Source organism: Heterocephalus glaber, unplaced genomic scaffold, assembly GCF_053883595.1.
Source record: "Heterocephalus glaber isolate CG9 unplaced genomic scaffold, H.glaber_assembly_v1.0 deba00001719, whole genome shotgun sequence".
Taxonomy (NCBI): domain Eukaryota; kingdom Metazoa; phylum Chordata; class Mammalia; order Rodentia; family Bathyergidae; genus Heterocephalus; species Heterocephalus glaber.
In genome coordinates, this window is record NW_028258432.1 from 229487 (window position 1) to 251467 (window position 21981).

Consider the following 21981-nt stretch of genomic DNA (forward strand, 5'->3'; position numbering starts at 1 on the left):
ACTAGAAGAATGTTTGAATGAAAACTGCAGTGCAAACTGCAGAACAATTCTGAAAAGTTTGTTTGGTTTCTAACATCAAGTTCTTCTTTGGACAAAGTTGAAGACTTTCCAGGACATTTCTTTCAGCAGAACTACATCACAATTTCTAGGTCCAAGTGCTATGAACTTTACAGTCTTCACAGAGATATGCTCCAGAAACTGGCAATGCAGAGAGCCAGATTGTGATGTGAATATTATTCCATGGAATTCACAGAGTGGAATGTACTGCCACAGTGACAGAGATCTAGCCCTAACCCTAACTACAAAGAATTAAAGAATCATACCACAGTGATATATGTGCACCCATGTTTTTAGCGGCACAGTTTGTAATAGCTAAAGCTTGGAAACAGCCCAAGTGCCCATCAACTGGAACCTGGATAAAGAAGATGTGGGGTTTTTTTATAAAATGGAGTACTACTCAGCCATAAAGAATGAGAAACTAGAGACATTTACAGCTAAATGGATGCATATTGAGGTCATACTCTTAAGTGAAATGAATAGGACACACATGTGTAAATACCGAATAGTTTCTGTAGTGTGAAAAACTGAAACTGCAAATAAGGACTATAATGATTAAAATGAATGTGATAATTTGAAACAGGAAAAGGTCTAAAGGTGTAGGGGTAATGGGAGGGGAAGGGGAAAGGGAAGAAGGGAAAGGAAAAATTATGAGAAAGGCAAAAAAATGGAAACAAATTCTATGTAAATAGGGAAGGGTGGAGGGGGTGAAGGGTGCACAGGTAATGGGGGAAAAAATAAGAACTAAGATACATCATGTTCAGGTACAAGCACCCAATGATAAATGTAAATGTAATGTATACCTAAAATGTACCAATAAATATATGAATTAAAAAAAGAAAATTTTAAACAATATCCTAGGAAAGGACAATGAAGATCACAACCCCAGGACACCCAGAAAAATGAATCCATCAGGCACAACAAGAAATTAAATGCAAAGGAGGAGAATCCAACAAAAATAAAAAATCATGACAAGGATAAGTCAATATATATCAATTATAATCATCAATGATAATGGTCTGAATTCCTCAATCAAAAGAAAAAGACTGGTTGATAGGTCAAGAAGCAAGAACCAACAATATGCTGCATACAAGAAACACACTTAATTAAAAAAGAAACTCATAGACTGACAGTTAAAGGGTGGAAACAATACTCCATGCAACAGGAACCTGAAAAAAAAGTAGGAGCAGCTATTATATTTGCAGATAAAATGGATTTTAAACAAGCACTAATCAACAGAGACAAAGAAGGCCAATACATACTTGTAAAGGGAAATATCCAAGAGCAAGAGATAACAATCATTAATATATATGTACCAAATACTAGTGTACCTAACTATATAAAACAAATACCAACAAACATGAAAAATTGAATAAGCAATAATACAATAGTAGTGGGGCACCTCAATACCCCACTATCAAAAATAGATAGACCAACTAAAACAAAAAATAAACAATGAAATAATAGAACTCAAACTCTTGAACAAATGGACTTAACAGGTTTTTAGAGAGTTCCACCCTACAAAATCAGAATACACTTGTTTTTGCCTGAATATGGGTCATTCTCCAAAAGAGACTACATTCTAGCTCATATAACATGTTTAAGTAAGTGCAAAGGAATTGAAATTATCCCCTGTATATTATCAGATCATAGTGCAATGAAATTGGAGATCAATAGCAAAAGAAACCACAAGAATTCATCAATACATGGAAATTAAACAACACACTTCTGAATAACCAACGGGTCACAGAGGAAATTAGAAAAGAAATTAGTTTCGACACACGCGCGCACACGCACACAACTGCACGCAGCGCGGCTTGGGAAGTCAGGTCGGCTGCTCGCCCAGCCTCCTCCGCTCCAGCAGTCCGGGTCTCCCTGGGGCCCGGAGCTCGGGGAACCCAGCTCCTCCATGGGCAAACGCGGGCGGCTGTGCAAGCAGGCATGTGGCAAGGGCGCAGGGCTGCTCCCCTCCACGCCCCCGGGCACATCCCAGCCCTCGGCCCTGCCTGAGGAGCCCGCGGGGTCCAAGCCCAGGTGCCCCTTCACGGATATTTTCAACACGAGCGAGAACTCAATGGAGAGCACATCAACACTTTTCTGCAGAACGTGCAGATTCTGCTAGAGGCCACCAGCTACCCAGAGCAGATCGAGAAAGAAAACAAAAAGTGTGAACGTGGCTATGCTTCCTCGTTCCCTTCCATGCCTAGCCCCCAGCTACAGCGTTCACAGACCCCACAGAGGTTGAGCTGGGCCCAAAAACACAGCAGTGGGAGCAGCAATACCAGCACTGCCAACAGATCTACACACAATGAGCTGGAAAAGAATCGGCAAGCTCATCTGCGCCTATGTTTAGAACGCTTAAAAGTTTTGATTCCACTAGAACCAGACTGCACCAGGCACACAATGCTTGGCTTGCTCAACGAAGCCAAAGCACATTATCAAGACACTTGAAGAAGCTGAAAGAGCCAGCACCAGCTTGAGAACTTGGAACGCGAAAGAGATTTTTAAAGCAACGATTAGAACAGCTGCAGAGTCCTCAAGAAATGGAATGAATATGAATGGACAGCATTGGATCAAATATTTCTTCAGATCGTTCTGATTCAGAGCGAGAGGAGACTGAGGTGGATGTTGAAAGCACAGAGTTCTCCCATGGAGAGGTGGACAATATAAGCACCCCCAGCATTAGTGACATTGATGACCACAGCAGCCTGCAGAGTATTGGGAGTGATGAGGGTTACTCCAGTGCCAGTGTCAAACTTTCATTCACTTCCTAGAATCCAGCATGACATAACAGTGCTGGGCAGAATATTCACTGGGCCAATACAATACAATCTCTTAAATTGGGTTCATCATGTTGCAGTCTCCTCTTTAAAGCTAAACAAAAACTATACTTGAACAAAAAGGTCAGGAGACCTATATTTAAGCAAATTCTTAGCAAAAGGTGGGGTAGAGCCTCCCCAGCAGAGCACATATTCAGAATATTCATATTGGAAAAAAATCTACCTCCTAATGGCAGCAGCAAACGTGAAATTACCTTGATTTGATTTGGTGGGTGTAAAAGAGGACACTGGAGAATCCATCCTCTTTCTAGTTTGCTCATACTGCATTGAGAAGACACATTCAAAGATGGGGTTATGAACCCTTCCTGAGCTTTATGGCCCTAGAAACAAAATCAAATCTACAGTGAGGAAGACAAGATAATCAGGCAGTAAACTTGGGTAGCTAAAGAGCTATTACAACTCAGCCTGGGACAATTTATCATGAAGCCTGTGGATGATCAATTCTTTTTTCAAAAACTCATTTCATGCTCTACAAAAGGAGAGACTCCCATGAAGCCTTTTGAAAGGGATCATCATGCAGCTCTCAGCTTTCTGTTGGATTCCATGCTAAGCCAGCTGACCTCATCCTGGATTGTTAGCACTGGGGCACCAGCCCACCACCCCTAGTCTGCAAGGGGCACTCCCGCATGATGGCCTCTGTCACACAGGCCTTTGAGTATGGATCGGGGGGGGGGGGCAAGAAGGAAAAAGCTCTACGTGCCTCTGTGTCTGTGTGAGTCAGGAGTTGTGCACACAGATTAGCAGGCCAAAGTCTGAGCTGTGGCAGCATTTTCGAGATTTTGATAACTGTTTATATGTGTTGAAAACCAAAATGACATCTTTTTAAAGCTTGTCCATAAGTAAACATAGATGTCTTTTATAGTGGAAAAACATTGGGAAAAATCTATTTTGATGCAGCATTTGATAATAACACCTCTTTATAGTGCACAAAAGGAACGAGGTCTGGGCTAGGTAGGAAAAGGTCAATGCCGTTTTTGTTTTTAGAATCATTACCCTTACCAGTTTTTAACCATCTGATATCCATAGCAGACACACTATCGTAGTTAACATAGTTAAGTTTAGTACTTATCTCATTTTACTGTAAAGATTTGCTTCCATTTTCTACAGTCTCGTCTCACAGTCCCACTGTGCAGGTGCTATTGTTGCGCTTACATTTTCAGAAATGTTATTTTCTTCTAAGTGAAATTCCTAGCCTGCACTTTGAAGTCACATGTTCCCACTGTCTTTCAAATGCCAAGGTTTCCCTCTGGTCCTCAAGCTTACCCCAGGAAACCTTCTGGGGACCCCCCTTTGGACTTTGCATACTTTAAATAATTTAACTACCCTTAATTACTTAAACAAAGCTTTACGATTTTCATAACTTATTGCTGATTTTAATGGATTGTTAATTTCAGTCCTGTTGTTCCATTTTATGTTTAGATAGGGCTGGGCAAGGTAAAAGAAAATAAAGACAACCATATTTAGCAGTGCAAAAAAAAAAGAAAAAAGAAAAAGAAATTAGATAATTTCTATAATTAAATGACAATATGCCAGTACAACTTATCAAATTATTGGGGCACAATGAAAGCAGTTTTAAGAGGGAAATTTATAGCTGTGAATGCTCATATTAGCAAAACAGAGCGAGCACAAATAAACAACCTAATACTGAACCTCAAGCTTCTAGAAAAAGAAGAGCAAGACAACCCCAAAGCTCATACAAGGAAGGAAATGATAAAGATCAGAGCAGAAATCAATGAAATGGAGACTAAGAGAATGATACAAAAAATCAATGAAGCAAAGAATTTGTTGTTCAAAAGAATAAACAAAATTGACAAACCCTTAGGCAACCTTATAAAAAAAGAAAAGACCCAAATCCATGAAATTAGGAACAAAAAGAGTGAAATTATAATGGATGCGGCAAAAATCCAGAGGATCATCAATACCTACTTTGATAACCTATTTGCTAATAAGATGGACAACACAGAAGAAATGGACAGATTCCTAGATATACATGAATTACTAAAGTGGAACGAAGAAGACCTAAAAATTCTAAACAACCCAGTATCAATCAATGAAATTGAAAATATAATTAAAAACTTACCAAGAAAAGCCCAGGTCTCAATGGCCTCACTGCTGAATTTTACAAGACATTTAGAGAAGAACTATTGCCACTACTGCTTAAATTCTTCAGTGAAATTGAAAGGCAAGCAATACTCCCAAATTCCTGGAAGCAAGTATCACCTTGATTCCCAAAGCAGAAAAAGATGCAGTCAAAAGAAAACTATAGGCTAATCTCACTAATGAACATAGATGCAAAAATCCTTAATAAGATACCGGCAAAGAGAATGCAGAAGATCATCAAGAAGATCATACACCCTGACCTGGGATTCATCCCAGGGATGGAGGGATGGTTCAACATATGCAAAATAATAAATGTAATATACCATATTAATAGAGCCAAGGAGAAAAACCATATGATCATCTCAATAGATGCAGGAAAATGTTCGACAAACTCCAACACACATTCATGATAAAAAAAAAAAAACCCTACATAAAATTGGAATAGAAGGTCTCTATCTCAACTTGATAAAAGCCATCTATAAAAAACCAACAGCCAATAGGATACTAAATGGTCAAAATCTGAAATCCTTCACGCTAAAATCAGGAACAAGACAAGGATGTTAACGATCAGCACTCATATTCAATATAGTTCTGGAAACATTAGCCACAGCAATTAGACAAAGAAAGAAATAAAAGGAATAACAATAGGAAATGAAGTTATTTTGTCATTATTTGCAGATGATATGATAATCCATATAGAAGACCCCAAGAGCTCCACCAAGGAAAGTCTTTTAGACTTAATAAACAAAGTCAGTAGAGTAGCTGGATACAAGATCAACACACAAAAATCAATAGCCTTCCTGTACAGGACCAACAGACTCACTGACAGGAGAACTGTAGAAACAGCTCCCTTCACAAGAACATCCAAAAACATGAAATACTTAGGAATCAACCTAAGGAAAGAAATCAAAGACTTCTACTCTGAAAACTACAGCACTCTGAAAAAAGAGATCAAAGAGAGTATCAGGAAATGGAGGGCTGGGGATTTAGCTCAGTGGTGCAGCTGGCTGCCTCCCAAGCAGAAGATCCTGAGTTTGATCCCCAGTAAGGAAAAAATAAAAAAAGAAGCCAGGCGTGGTGGCACACACTTGTAATCCCAGCACTTGGAAGGCTGAGACAGAAGGATCACCTCAAGTTCAAGGCCAGCCTGGGCTACATAGTGAGTTCAGGGACAGCCAGAACTACAAAGGGAGACCGTGCCTAAATAAAAGAAAAGAAAATGGAAAGACATCCTGTACTCCTGGGTAGGAAGAACCTATATAATGAAAATGGCCATACTTCCCAAACTGCTATATAGATTCAATGAGGTCCCAATACAAATTCCAACAGCATACTTTGCAGACCTTGAGAAAACAATCCAAAATTTCATTTGGAATGAGAAGAGACCTAGAAAAGCAAAAGCAATTCTAGGCAAGAAAGCATAGGTAGGGGGTATCACAACCCCAACTTGAAACTATACTACAAAGCTACTGTGATAAAAACAGCATGGTACTGGCAAAGAAACAGACCTGTGGACCAGTAGAATAAATTAAAAGATGCAGAAACAACTCCAGACACACTCAGCCACCTCATCTTTGACAAAGGAGCCAAACACCCTCACTAGAGGAAAGACAGCCTCTTTAATAAATGGTGCTGGAAAAATTGGGTTTCAACTTGCCAAAGATTAAAACTAGACCTATATTTCTCACCATGCACTAAACTAAAATTGAAATGGATCAAAGATGGTAATATTAAAATAGAAACACTAAACCGGCTGGAAGAGAGGTTAGGGAAAACTCTTGAAGACATTGGTGTAGAAAAGATTTTATGATCCAAACCTCAGTTGCACATGAACCTACCACAAACAATCAACAAGTGGGATCTCTTCTTATTAAAAAGCTTCTGCACAGCAAAAGAAACCACCAACACAGTGTAAAGACAACCCACAATGTGGGAAAAATTTTTATGAGCTGTTCCTCAGACAAAGGTCTACCATCTAGTATACAGAACTTAAAAAAATCAGACCTCCCAAATTTAAAGACCCAATCCAAAAATGGGCATCTGAAATGAACAGACATTTCTCAGACAAAGAAGTAGAAATAGCAAATAAACATATGAAAAAATGTTCAACATCACTGGTCATTGCAGAGATGCAAATGGAAACAATGCTGAGATTCCACCTCACCCCAGAAAGAATGGCTGCTATCATGAAATCAACAAATAACAAATGCTGGTGAGGCTGTAGGGAAAAAAGAACCCTGCTCCACTCTTCATGGGAGTGTAGACTGGTGCAACTACTGTGGAAATCAGTATGAAGATGCCTTTAAAAAATAGGATTAGAGTTCCCATTTGACCCAGCTATTCCCCTTCTGGGTATCTTCCCAAAAGAATTAAAAGAATCAAACCACAGTGATATATGTGCGCCCATGTTCATAGCAGCACAGTTTGCAATAGCTGAAACTTGGAAACAGCCCAATTGCTCATCAACTGGAGACTGGATAAAGAAAATGTGTTTTTATTATAAAATGGAGTACTACTCAGCCCAAAAGAATGAGAAATTAGAGACATTTATTGCTTAATGGATCCACATTGCAGTGATCATCTTAATTGAAATAAATAGGAAAGACGTGTAAATACTGAATAGTTTCTCTGGTGTGAGAAACTGAAAGTGTAAATAAGGATCCAAAGGCATAAGAGATATTGTGAAATAGGAAGAAAAGGTGCAAAGGGGAAAGGGAAGTCAGTGGGATTGGGGAAAGGAAAGAAGGGAATGGAATATGAGTAAATGAAAAAATGGAAACAAAGTCTTTGTAAATAGGGAGGGGTAGAGAGGTTTAAAGAAGGCAGAGGAAGGGGAAAAAAATAAGAACCAATATAGATTATGTAAAGATACAAATTTCTAATGATGAATGTCATTATATTGTATACCTAAAATGTACCGATAAAATTGATTTTAAAAAAAGAATGCCATTTTTATGTATAACATGCTGTTATTTCATAACAGTAGTAACTTGAAAATATCCACTTGACAAAATAGAAAGAAGTATTGAAACACTTGGGGGTTTTTTGCTTTTTTTTTGGCTTTTTGGGTACAAGGGATCAAACTCAGGACCTTGCGCTTGTGAGGCATGCATGCGTGGTATGATTGAACTAAATCTCTGGCTGGTGAAATGCTTCTTTTAGTCACTTTCCTGTAACTGGGATAACATACCCAACACCAGCAACATGAAGGAGAAGTTTAATTTAGTTCAAGGTTTTCGGCAGGAAGGGCATGGTACAAGGGTCTGCCTGAGGAAAGCTGTTCGCGTCACGACAGGCAGGAAGTAAGTAGAGAGTGAAAGAGGTTCTGGTGAGGAAGATACACCTTTCTAGGTTGCACCCTCCTCCCACCAGGTCCCATCCCCTAAGCACATTCATCTCTGAACTCAGAAGTGGATTAATCCACTGATGAGCATGGCATCCCCACAATCCAGTCACTCTCTAGAAACCCAACTTCTGAATACATGAGACTTTTGGAGGACATCCTTGATCTAAACCACAACAGGACTGAAGGACAACAGACGTACAGCATATAGAAAACACCAAAATAACAGATATAAATCCCACCACACAAGAAATTACATTAAATGCAAACAAGCCAAACATCCCAATGGCAAGGCAAAGATTTTCAGAAAAAAAAATTTTAAGAGCATGGTACAACTATGTACTGTCTACAGAAAAAAACCCTCATTTTAGGTTCAAAGATACAAATAGGCTAAAAATAAAAGGACGGAAAAAGATATACTGTGGAAACAGTTTCTAAAGGAGAGTAGCATAAACTATACTAATATCACACATGAAAGTCTTTAAGACAAAAAATGCTGCTAATGATAAAGATATTTTACAATTATGAGAGAAAAAACTGGAAATGACAATCATAAACATATATATAAAAAGCCCAAAATACACAAAACAAAAAAATTGAAGAAATATGTAATTAAATAAAAATATTTTGAGAAAATATTGAACTTTCAATAACAACAAAAAAAAACTAAGTAAAATAGCAACCACAAAAAGGAGAGGCTTAAGCAATACTACAAGTCTATTAAGTCTATTAGATGTAACAAATATATACAGAGCACTCCACCCCCCTCAAAAGCAAATATATATTCCAAATGCATGCAGAATATATGGAACATTTTCCAGGATATACCATATGTTTGGTTATAAAACAAATCAAAATAAAATTTAAAATATTTACATCATGAAAGTATGTTATCCAATAACAATGGAGTAAAATTAATAACACTAGGAAATTCGGGGAATTAAAAAATATGTGGAAATTAACACATACCTAACAACAAGGGAAATTAGAAAATGCTTTGAGATGAATGAAAATAAAAACAAAATATACCAAAACTTATGGAACTGAAACAGTGCTTAGAAAGAAATTTGTTCTTATAAACAATTGTATTTATAAAGATGACCCACCCCAAATCAATAAACTAACCTTTGTTCTTAAGAAATTAGAGGGGAGGCCGGGGATTTAGCTCAGAGGTTTTTGCCATCTGCTGCGCAAGCGCAAGGACCTGAGTTCGATCCCCGGTACAAAAAAAAAAAAAAGAAATTAGAGAGGAAAATCAACTGAATGCAAAGCAATCAGACAAAAGAAAAAAGCGATGTAATAAAAACTGGAATGGAAATAAGTAAAATAGAGAATAAAAACTAGAAGAATTAAATGAAAGAAGAGTCTTTTACTAGCTCAACAAAATTAACCAGCCGTTACTTGTACTGGAAAAAAGAAAGAAAGTCAATTCAAACTATTATAATCACAAATGAGAATGGGACTTGTTACTCTCTTATAGAAACAAAAACAAATCTAAGAAACTATTATGTACAACTACGAGTCATCAAATTAGAATCTACAGGAAAGGGACAAATTCCTAGAAATACACCAACTACTAAATCTGACTCGAGAAGAAATTATAAAACCCTACACAAACTTATAACAAAGAATTTTAATTAGTGACCAAAAAGGTTCCATGAAGAAAAGCCAAAGCCAGATAGATTTGCTGTTGAATTCTACCAAATGTTTAAAGAAGAATTAACAAAATCTTTCACAAAATTTTAAAAAATTATAGAAAGATGAGTGTGGTGGCATACGCTGGCAATCCTAGCTCATCTAGAAGGCTGAAGCAGGAGGATCACATGTGTAGTCCCAGCCTGGGCAATTCAGTGGGACCCTATCTCAAAACAAAAAATTAAAAAGTGAGTCTGAGGATATATCTCAGTGTGAAGGCCTTGGGTTCAACCTCTAGCACCACCAGAAAAAAAGAAACAATAATGGAAAACATTTTTAAAAGATAAGAAGAAATATTTCCTAACCAGTTCTATAAACCCAGTATACTGAAAATACATGAACCAAAGACATCCCAAGATAAAAACTATACATGAATATCCCTCATGGATACAGGCACAAAAATCTTCAACAAAGAATTAGCAATTTGAATTCAGCAACATATAAAAAGATACACCATGACCAAGTGAGATTTATACCAAAAGCGCAAGACTGGTCTAAAACGAATACATTACATTAATATAATAAGGATAAAAGCAATATGGTATGTAGACACAGTGGAGTACTACTCTGCCATAAAGAAGAATAAACTTGAGTCATTTGTAGGAAAATAGATGCACCTTGAAACCATAAGGTTAAGGAAAATAAATCAGACACATAAGCTTAAATGTCACATGGTTTCTCTTACAAGGGAAATCCAATGTATAAATACATTAAAGAGTAAAATAAAAGATAAGAGAAAACAGAAAGATAGAACTTTTGCAAAAAGAAAGGGGACCACGAGATTGAGGGGGAGGGAGGGAGAAAAGGGGAGGGACAGGGAAGTAAAAAGAATTACTCTGTGCTACGCACATGTGCCAACTCCACACAAGGAATGGGATGTGCTAAAAGCAGGTACGATAAAAATAATTTTAAAGTATCATAAGAAAAACAATTACATCATCACCTCAATAGAAGCAGGAAACAACGCATTTGACAAAATCTAGCAGACATTTATGTTAAAAATACTCCCCAAACTAGAAATGAAAAGGGATTTCCTCAACCTGAAAAAGATATCTACAAATATCCCACAATGAACCTCTTACTTAAAGGTGAATGGCTGTTACTCCATGGGCTGATCGGATAATAAGAAACATTTCTGCAAGCTCTTTCTATCCTTGACCCAACATTTAATGTTGAAAATTTCCAAAACTCCAGAAAGAGCAAAAATACTACAATGCACACCCTGCAGGCCCCTCACCTGGAATCATGTTTTCAATACTTTGCAATATTTCTCTCTCTCTCTCAGAAAAAGAAACTTCTTTATGAAAAACATTCATTTGTAGGCACTTTACCCTGAAAATGTACCTCATAAACCTGAGAACATTTTTCTTTTCTTTACAACAATAATATGATCACATTTGGGAAATTTAATATTAATATATTACTATTAAGTATATAGTTTATCTTTTAATTCTCCCAATTTTTCTAATAATGTCTTTAATAGTATTTTTAAAATCCAGGGTCCAGTCCAAGATCATGAACTGCATTTATTGTACATCTCTTTCATCTACTTTAATCTAAAAAACTTGCTCAAATTTGTTTATTTCATAACCTTAAAGGAATGGTCCAACCTCCATACTAAAATGTGCCGTTGTCCCCTGGGCATGAGAGATGGGTTTTGAGCCACAAAGCTCCCTGTTGAGCATGATTTGGCCATTCTGTCCCTAGACTTCTTTTCTGCCTTTTATTCTCCACCGGGCTCATCTTATGAAAATTCTATAATTCATGAGTTTGTCATAGAGAAGAACCATTTAGTATATCAGGAAAGTAGACACTCATTAACTTGTCACAGATAGAAGACTCCTCCAGATCTTGTTCCTGAGGCTCTGGCTAGAAGAATCTTCCCTAGAGGGATGCAGGAGGTTTGCAATCATTTCTGACTAAGGATGCGAAGTTCTGACTAAGTTCAGTGGAGGAGGTGGACCAATCATAGAGGCATCTAGAAGAAGGAAGAAAAGTGAGAGAAGACCAGAACTCACAGGGGTCTTCTGTGGCCCCCTTGCCCCCACCTAGTCTCTTATATCCCTCCCAATCCCCAGGCTTATGCAGCCTTCCATATCAGTCCTTCCATTTCTGGTCACCACGTTTCACTTAGGATGACAGGAAGCCAATGATCTGGACAGCTTGTCCTCTGAATCATAAGGTCCCCAAAGAAGTGTTCTTTGAGAGAAAAGAAAAACTGCAAACAAACTATCCCTCCTTTGAGTGATTCAAAGTTCTGGGTAAACTGTATCTTTTGAAAATACTGTTACAGTCTAAACTAAAAGTAAAGAATTTCTCACAGTAATAAAATTGGAAGGTATAAAACTTATTACATAATAAAAATAAATTTCAAGAACCAAACCTGCCTATATTTGATTCTCCTTGGGGGGAGAAGATCCATTTTTAAAAGTTGGACATTGTTCGATTGAATCCAAAGCAATCTTACCAAAGTTTTCAACCAGCTGCAAGCACTTCTGCACTTAGAATTATTCATCTCATTCACAAGGGGCAAGTTTTCTGCATACAAAATCTATCATGTCCAGTGCACAGTAGGTTAAGACACAGTAGGGAAGGGAAGTTAAAGGTAGCCACTGCCTAGAAAGTGTCATGTTGCTTTCTGAGTCTCAAGGAGTTAAAGAAGATTTGGTTTTCTCTCTAGGAACATGGAAGAGATGGTAGTTGTCTCTCTGTCCTGAGAAGAAGGACTGTGTGAGAGGCATTCACAGTTCTTTCCAATTTCACATTCAGGACCTGAGACCAGGAAGTGGGGCAGGAAAGAGAGAGGAACAGCTCCTCATCCACCTCCAGGATCAAGTCCAGCATCCCGAGTGTGTCCCTACAACACTACAACAGAGACCTCCCTCTGCTGAGGCCTTCAAAACAGCAGCTTCTTGAAAGAAAAGTAAGTAAGAAAAAACCCAGTTATTTGGCTTCTAAGTAAGAATGGACCCCATGAAGAGCTGCTGAGCACCTGTGGCAGATGGTGCCATCTACCAGGTCTTTGGCATCTGGGATCACACCGCACCTTTTGGCTGTACAAACCCCTCCCGGGAGCACCCCTGCCACCCAGACCCAGTCAACAACAACAGCTCCTCTCACTACCAATCCCTGACCTTGTGTCCATGTTTACAACCTTCACAAGGAATCTGCCAAAATGTCAGGGAGAAGCTGGTCTGAGCTTTTGTGGATTTGTGAAGACAGAGGAAGGAATCCAACTTGCCCCCATCAAACTGGCAACTTGGAAGTCCTCATCTGGAGAATTCTAAGCATCTACTTCCGAAACAGGAAAAACATTAAAAATTCATGAGCTTGAATTTGCCCTGACATTCCAACAACTCCCCATTTACAAGGGAGCTGTGCTGGCCAAACCAAGACTGTGGTGCACCCAACCTGGATGACAATATCAGGGTATCTTCCAAATAGGGCAAAGCCAACCCATTGACAGTTCAATTGTGTTTTCTAAAATAAGTGAGTGATCTCCACTGATCTTGGGCAGAATGGTATTAAGGAGTCTCACAAATGTCAATAAACTGCTGTCAGACACTGGGTGTCTTAGTTACTTTTCCTGTTGCTGAGACAAAATATCCAACACACAAAGTTAAAGCAGGAAAGATTTATTTGGCTGACAGTTCATAGGGATTTCAGTCCATAGTCGGCTGGCTCCGAGGAAGGGTGGCATGGCAGAAGGCTATTAAAGAGGAAAAGTCGTCCAAAGTAAGCAGGTAGACCATAGTACATTAGCCCACTTCCTCTCCCTCACATAGGCTACCTGCCCTAGGGCCAGTGTTGCACTCCCACTCTTAATCCTAGCCAGAACTACCCGAACCCATCAGTGGACTGATACAGTGATCACACACCCTTGATCCCAGCACCACACACTCTACACCCAGCCACCTCTGGAAAGGGCCCCCTCTGATTACATGAAGCTTTGGGGAGACATCTAGACACAACCCATAGTATTCTGCCCCTGGCTTCTCAAAGACTCAAGTACACGCCTTTATGTAACAGGTATTTGGTCCATTGCTAAGAGTTGTTAAGGCTGTAACATTTTCAGCATTGCTGAAAAGTCCATGTCCAAAGTCCAAAGTCTTCTCTGAGATTTAAGGCAAACTATCCAGGGCCAGCCCACGTACAAAGGAAAAACAAGTGAAATGCTTCCAACATTCAATGGCGTAAGATAAACATTACCACCGTAAAAGGTACAAATAGAGAAAGAAACGGGACCAAAACAAATCCAAAATCCAGCAGGGCAAGCACTAACTCCTGTAGTTCCAGGTCCAGCATCTGAGGCAGCCTGTGGCAAGATGTGAACTTCAAAGAGCTTGGATTGCTCCACTCCAATGGAGTGCCAGTGGCTGTAGCTTCCATGGCTTTTCTCTTGGGGGAAGCCTGTCTTCTTCTTTGCAGCCTTCCTCCACAGATCCATGTTCCTGGCTTCTCTGGGGTCTCCACCAAACCTTTGGCTTCACACCAACAGCTTCACACACTACTCTCTTAGGGACACACTGCCTGGCCTCCCAGGCTTTCTTCTGAAATCTAGGTGGAAGCCTTCATGACTCCACAACTCTTGCATTCTGCCTGCATCTAAAACCAGCAGCACATGGATGATGCTAAGGTCTGCTGCCAGATGGAGCAGCTGCCAGGCTTCCTTCTATCTTGTCTGTAGGGGTTGGGTGCCTGCATCACTAGGCACTCAGAACTCAAACCCAAGGAACAAATTCTCTAGGCTTTCAACATTTTGGAACATGGTGCTCTGGGAGCTCTCTTCTCAAAGCAAATTATTTCACATTTGCAACTCTGAGGCTGCTAAGGCTGGAGTCCTGCTAGTTCTTGTGATGTCTTCAGGCCATCTATTCTATTGTCTTCTTCTGAGATGCTTGGCTTTTTCTTGCTAGTCTTTTCAGCAACCAATTTCTTCTTTGTTCCATCTTTGCAGGCTGCAACTTTAGAGGAGGTTCTTTCTGGCGAAACCCACAATGTTTTGAATCATTGTGCTGGGCTCTTTGCTCTTGAGTCTCAACCTAAATTTGGCTAAAAGCCCCCAATAGTAGCCATGCCACTGCCTCAACATTAGACTGCCTTGAAACTCCCTCTTTAAAATTAATTAGTGCTTTGCCCTTAACCTCAGTCTCAGGCAATGCCTCTGGACATGAGCAAAATGCAGACAAATATTCTCCCAAGCCATAACACACATCATCTGGAGTCTAACAGCCAATGCAGTCCTTCTTCCCAGGAGAAACCTCCTGATCCTTGTCCTTACTGGCATCATTTCTATCAGCACTCCAGTCCTCTGAGGTCCGACCCGAATCTCCCATCAAGAACAGCCTAAGGCTTTCCAGGGCTGCTTTTTTGGCTGCAGCTCCAAACCTTTCTAAACTCTTCTCACAAGCCAGTCCCAAAGGCTCCTGATCCACATGGTCAAGTATAGGCACAGCAATGACCCTACTCTCATTACCAAATTTTGTGTTACTTTTCTCATTGCTGAGACAAAATACCCAATACCCAAAGTTAAAGGAAGAAAGGTTTATTTGGCTCACAGTTTGTAGAGGTTTTAGTCCATAATCACATGGCTCCAAGAAAGGATGGCACGGAAGAGGGGCATGGCAGAGGGGCACTGCAAAGGAGAAATATTCCATTGGAAGCAGGCAGGTGAGAGCAGATTAGCCCTCTTTCAATCCCTTCTATTTTATGTAGGCTACCCACCCTAGGGTGGATATAGCACTTACACCCTTAATCCTAGCCAGAACTATGCCAAACCTATCAGGAGACTGATTTAGTAATCACACACCCTTGATCCCAGCACCACACACTCTAGATCCAGTCACCTCTGGAAAGCTCCCCATGACTGCATGAGGCTTTGGGATGACATCTAGACATAAGCCATAACACTGAAGTCTTACAGTTATCAAAATGCTTAGTCTCCCTCATTCCTGTCCTCTCCATTTAGCAAATGTTTGTTGAGTATTCACTGTGCACTAAGCTCCACTTTAGGCAGTTGAGTCACAGCAATGAAGAAAGCAGTGTCCTTGCCCTAAGGAGCTTGTGCTCCACCAGGAAGGGGGTAAAGAGAAAGAGGAAAGGAAAACAAGCCTAGCAGACGGTGATATAGATAAACAATGGGGAAAACAGAGGTCAGGTTAGTGGGGGGTGCCTGCTGCCAGCAGAAGCTGATGGCAAAATAGGGTTGTCACCTGAAATAGCTCTGAGAAGGTAACAAGCAAAGACTTTATGGAGATGCAGGGCCAGGGCTGGGGATTTAGCTCAGTGGTGCTGCGCCTAGCTTGCAAGCTCAAGGCCATGAGCTTAATCCCTGGTACCCCCCAAAAAAGAGATGAAGAGCCAGACACATGGGCATCTAGGTATGAATGCTCCAGGCAGGGGTGTGTTCTACAGTGCAAAAAACCCAAGGTGAGCATCCCTTTTTCTTTTGCCTAAGGCTCTTCATGAAGGAAGTAGCACTGAGGTCCTATTTGTTAGAGCCACCATATTAAAGATGGAGAAAGGAAACAGAAACCTTTTGCCAAGTAGCAACTTCCTGTCTTACAATGAAGAAAATAAGGTCCAGAGTCAAGTTCCACTGCTAAGTCATCACCTGACTGAGTCTAGAGGCCACATCTCTCCTCCTAGGCATGCGGACCTTGTGGGGGTCAGATCCCAGGGGGAAGATGCAAAGCTCATGATTGGCCCTTGATTCTGTTGAGAGTCCAGTCATGGCTTCTCACCGTATGGAAGACGCAGTTCTCTTCTGTACCCAATACATGGATGCCATCCACAAGGGAGTAGCCAAAGGATTGACCCAGAAAAGCAACACCTCAGCTCTGTACAACCCAGTGGCACCCTCTCCTAAGAAAACCTCAAATCATTTCTAGAAGCCATGGACCTCACACCCACACTGCCCAGCCTGTATGCGCCCATGATGATTTCCTCTAAGACACATGAAGCCCCACCTACTCTGACTGTAGTCCTCGTCCTAGTTTTCAGGAACATACTGTCTTCCCATCTTCTTTGCCTTGGGGAGAAAGACAAGAGCTTCCCTTCCCTCTAAGTGCTGTTCTGTAAACAGAAACCCTGTATCTGCAAGCTTTCTGTAGCCGGGACAAAACACCTGACAGCAGCAATCTCAAGGAAGAGAGGTTTATTAGGGTTCCCATTTCAAGAGGTCAGCCCATGGCAGCTGGCTCAAAGGTAGAAATGGCATGGTGGAAGGACCTAATGGAGGACACCTGCTCATCTATGGTATCCAGGAAGCAGAGAGCCAGAGAGCGGGGAAGAGCTCTGGAGGAAGGCCACACCTCGTGACCCACACTGACATTTCCTGGACTGTGCTCTCCTTATCTCCTGGGTATCTCTCAAGCTGGTCAATTGGACAATCAAAGTGAACCAGTATATCACAAACCCTCTTCAGAAGAGAATGAGGTACCAATAGCCTCTTGCTCCTCATCATAGATACATGAGAAGTAGCAGAAAGACTGCAATAGTTAAAAAAAACTTATGATTCAAGAGTCAAAGCAGGTTCTCTTTTCGGTTTTTCAATACACTAACTTGTAGCATGGCTACAGTAATAGGTAAAAGCTTCCTGTATCTTTGAATATAATCAATGGTAATATTAATTACTTAATAACATAAATGACTGCATGTCAAAACTCAAAGACACATGTATTTCCCGAGTGTATTTTCCTATGTATAAATAAGAAAAATAAAATAAAAAATAAATATAATGTATAAATTACAATTTATAGTAAATTTTTTTAAATGTGCCAATAGTGTAATCTCACCTTTCAAGGAGACTGAGGCAGGAGGGTCTCAAGTTGCCATCCTGGGCAACTTAGTGACTTAGTAGAGCCTTTCTCAAAATAAGATACAAGGGCTAAACTCAGCAAAAAGGCCCTGGGTTCAATCTCAAGGGCTAAAACAATTGTCAGTGACCTTTTATTTTACTAATAAATGTAAATTATATTAGCTGGGATTTAATTTCTGTGCAATAACTTGCTTTCTGAGGGAATGAAGGCCTTTTCTGACTTGAGCAATTATAGAAATGTAAAATCAAAAAGGTTCTGGCAGGCCTTCAATTTATGATGGAGGAAACTGAGCCTTAGAGAGATTCATGAGCATAATCCAGGTCACATCCCTGGTCAGGCAGTGTCAGGACAGAGCTCTATTCCCAGGCTGTGATTTTCTGTCCACAACCATCCCCCTAAAGGGACCCATATCTCACCCCCCTGCCCTAAGGAGACCAGAACAACAGAGAAGCACAGTAAAATATTTAAAACACCAAGAATTCCAAACCACTTACCCTAGTGCGTGATCAAAGGATTTTACTTCATGATAGAAGTTTAGGGTAAACATTTAGTTTGGTTATAAAAGAAATCTTGCTTCAATCTATGAAAATGTCTATGTTGGGAAAAAATATAAGTCCTGTTAGAGGTTGATGTTTTTCTGGCACACATTCTGCTCTTTTAGTTAGTGGCTACATTATTAAAGCTAGTTGTATCCATTGTTTATGAATATTATGGACAATGAAAACCTAAGGATAAGCCCCCAAATTTTCCAGAGTCCCTTCCCTCTCCCTGTCTTGAGATTGAAACTGAAAAGAGATCCACTTCCACCAACATCAAGAAGAGTCACTCTTAGCATCGGCAGTCCCATTCATAAACTCAGATGGGGTAGAAAGAGCCCTCATGCCAACACAGTCTATGAGACAACATCTGAAAGACAGTAAAAACTTGTTGCATCAAATTTGAAAAACATGAAAAAGTTGGGATATGTATAAGGGTGAATGATGTGGTGAGGCAGCAGGTTTCACATTCATTTTGAAATTTAAAAGTAACTTCTCTATTATCAAATTTTCGTTCTTAAAATATGATCAAAGGATATATCTTCATAATTCATAACTGTGATCACTTATTGGATTATAAACTGAATGTAATCATACCAAAAATGAAGCTGTCACTTCCCCTGCCCACTCTACCTAAGACTGTCTCATAGACAAATGCTGGCCTTCCTTTTCATTCTTCATGAATACTAATGTTTTCTTTAGTTTAATTCCCGTTACATCCAGAGATTTAAAATTCCTCACGGAGCTCTATACTTTAACATCTAGAAGACAAAACTGTTCCTCAGGATCACAGTCCATGTCTGACTCTGTTATGTGTATATGTACAATACGGTTTGGATCTAGATAGCCCCCAAGGTGAAACATGAAATGTTCAGGAGGTGATCGGATGATAGGGTGCTGTGCTCATCAGCAGATCCAGCCATATCATGAGCTCGTAGCTGCCGTGCTGTTAGGAGGTTGGGCCTGTTCAGAAGAGGTGGTCACTTTGGGAAGGGTGGGGAAGGATGTATTTCCTTCTCCAATCCCTCTGTTCTCTCTCTCTGCTTCGTGGGTACCCTGAGTTGAGCACCTTTCCTACTGTCAGGCCCCTCTGCCATCATATTTCTGCCTAGGAGCAGCCAACTATGGACTGAAACTAAGATCCCAAATAAGCCTCTCCTCCTTTAAGGTATGAGTGTCAGGTATTTTTTCCCAACAAAGAGAAAGTGGCTAAGTCTGTGTCCCCGAGAACAGATGCACCGCAGTAAGGAATTTCTCAGAAGTATGTGTCTGACACTGCAACGAGCTTCTAGTTATTTTATATTTCACAGAGCTCCTCCCCAGAAGGCTCCCCCATATTCCGGAGGCCTTTCACCTTCTCCACATAGCACTCTGCTCAGCATTCCAAGCTGGCTTTTCCAGACCACACCTAGAAAGCTTAGGTAGGTTTCAGAGCCCAGCTCGGCTGTGACCAGAGGGCTGGATGTACACAGGGGAGGCTCTTTTCCTTGTGTTTGTGGTTCTGCGTCCCACAGTCCTGAGGGAGACCAGGGCTGCTAACATCCAAGCACATCTTTGCTTAGACACCAAACAAGTGGAACCATTTAAAATTCCACTCAGGCAATGGTGTTCATTGAAGCCATTCACAGAACTAGAAAAGCACTGTCATGTTCAAATTGAACATTTGAATGACATTTAAAAGGGGCCAAAATCTGTAATCAATTTATTCAAAAGATATTTCCTGAATATCCAGTACATGAGGAACTCTGGGACAATTCCACAGGGCAGCCAAGAAGGCAATGAGAATGGACCGAGGCACTTTACCAACCCCAGGCTGTGTTGCAGAGCCACTGGGCAGAGTGAAGCAAATCAGTAGAAGGAGGACTAGAAACCAGGGACACAGAGCAGGTGGAAAGGAGGGGACAGTGAGAGAGCACGGGAGAGGCCAGAAGGTAGAACTGGGAAGGGTCAGAAGGGCAGCAGGTCCTTAGCACCGATTAAAGAAAAAGACGTCAAGTTCTCTGGAAAGAAAGATCAAGCCAATGTAGACATATGCTAAGACACCGATGTTGCATTTATGCAACTTTGCTGACAATAGGATGACTTTTCCATTTTTCCCTCTTCCTCCCATACCTCCAGCACTTGCCATCCACAAGGCTTTGGGAAGATGGCTCATCCTTGAAGTCTGAGCTCACTTGTACCCTGCGTTCTCCACAGAGCTAATCTGAAGTCTTGTGGTTTTGTAATTCCTCAGGTTAGAATCTCTTCCTCTGCACATTTGTCATGCATCCTTCATGTAACCATGCTCACTGAAAGAAAAAAGTGAATATTTAGCTTATGGCCTTCAATATTGAAACCAAGACACAAGCAGGAAGGTATAAAGTTCTAGATTGGATATCTCATTTTCAAGGACATGTATATGTACTCAAATCAAAATTTTAATGATTAATCATTTGGCCAATTGTTGACTGTTTCATGCATGTGAGATGCCATACTCAAAGGTGTGAAGTGCACCATGCCTGTCCAGGAGGAGCTCAAAATCCATCGTCACACAAAACAAGGCTCCAGGAGAGGGAGGAAGAGAGTAAGAGCCCAAATGGAGGTCAGGCTTGGACAGTCATGAGGACACCACCCAGTCAGAGCAAGAGGGCAAGAAAAAGGAGATGCATGCAGAGCTGGCCCCTGACTAAGGGACAGGTAGCAGAGAGACTCAAAGAATAATGTTATGCTTGTCCCAGGCCAGGGCCCAAGGTCACCACCTCACATGAAGGAGCTACTGGAGGAGAGGAGAAGCTAAAACAAGAACAGTCTTGGAATAATTAACTTTGGAAGCTGCCAATGTTGACTCATGTTTCTCCTTAATATATTTGGATCCAGACTGGAAGAGTAAAGATTGGAAGGAGACATGGGATTTAAGCAACCTCTGCCATGTTCTACCATGCAAAAACACTCTGTGAGCAAACTGTACACAGTGTTTTCTTCAGAGTTTTAAAAACACATCCTAATATATTAGTAAAAAGCAAAAGATTTACACAATCTGAAAAGAAAGAGGAGCACACATCCTAATATATTGATAGAAGATCATTACACTTCATTCACATATCAACTATAATACAACTTTAGCCACCAAGAGAATTAGAAGGAAGAACAATCTAAAGAAGCAGCACAAATGACTCATAAACATATAGATAATACTTCATTTCAGAAGCCAGATTTTAGTGAAAACAGGATTCCTAGAGAAAAAACAGTTTGGATGCAAGATCTACACCTATATATTTCTGAGTGGGGTAGAAATTAATATGTCACTTATTTGAAGTATTTTGGTAACACACACATATAACTTAAAATGCTTGTATCTTTGACCTATTATACTTCTATGTATTTACCCTAAGGAATTAATGAGAGAAACATGGATACTAATTTTCAAAAATGTTTGTCACAATATTCATAATAGTGCAAACTAAAAACACTAATTTTAAATATCAGAAAATGACTAAGTTCTGGCATACTGATGAACTATTTCAAAGCTATTAAAATTATTTTCTTATATATTCACAATATAAACTATCACTTAGCCAAATGCTTGGAGCCAGAAGTGTTTCATAGTTTGG

General features: G+C 40.2%; 1 protein-coding gene and 1 pseudogene across 16 annotated transcripts in view; one reads left to right on the forward strand and one right to left on the reverse strand.

Moving 5' to 3' along the window:
* Positions 1 to 21981, reverse strand: part of LOC101717569 (BMP-binding endothelial regulator protein) — a 321597-nt gene that overhangs the window by 219505 nt on the left and 80111 nt on the right. For 9 of the 16 annotated variants that reach the window (XR_015446606.1, XR_015446605.1, XM_087199424.1 and 6 more), the window contains one exon: positions 3092 to 3217. The exons of the other annotated variants lie outside the window; for them this stretch is intronic. Coding sequence is in view for 7 of the 9 variants with exons in the window: in XM_087199424.1 (XP_087055550.1) it covers positions 3092 to 3217 (126 nt within the window). In the remaining 2 variants the exon portion in view is untranslated. The remainder of the gene's footprint in view (positions 1 to 3091; positions 3218 to 21981) is intronic. 16 annotated transcript variants of the gene reach the window in all.
* On the forward strand, positions 1967 to 2855 carry LOC101717222 (max-interacting protein 1 pseudogene; annotated as a pseudogene).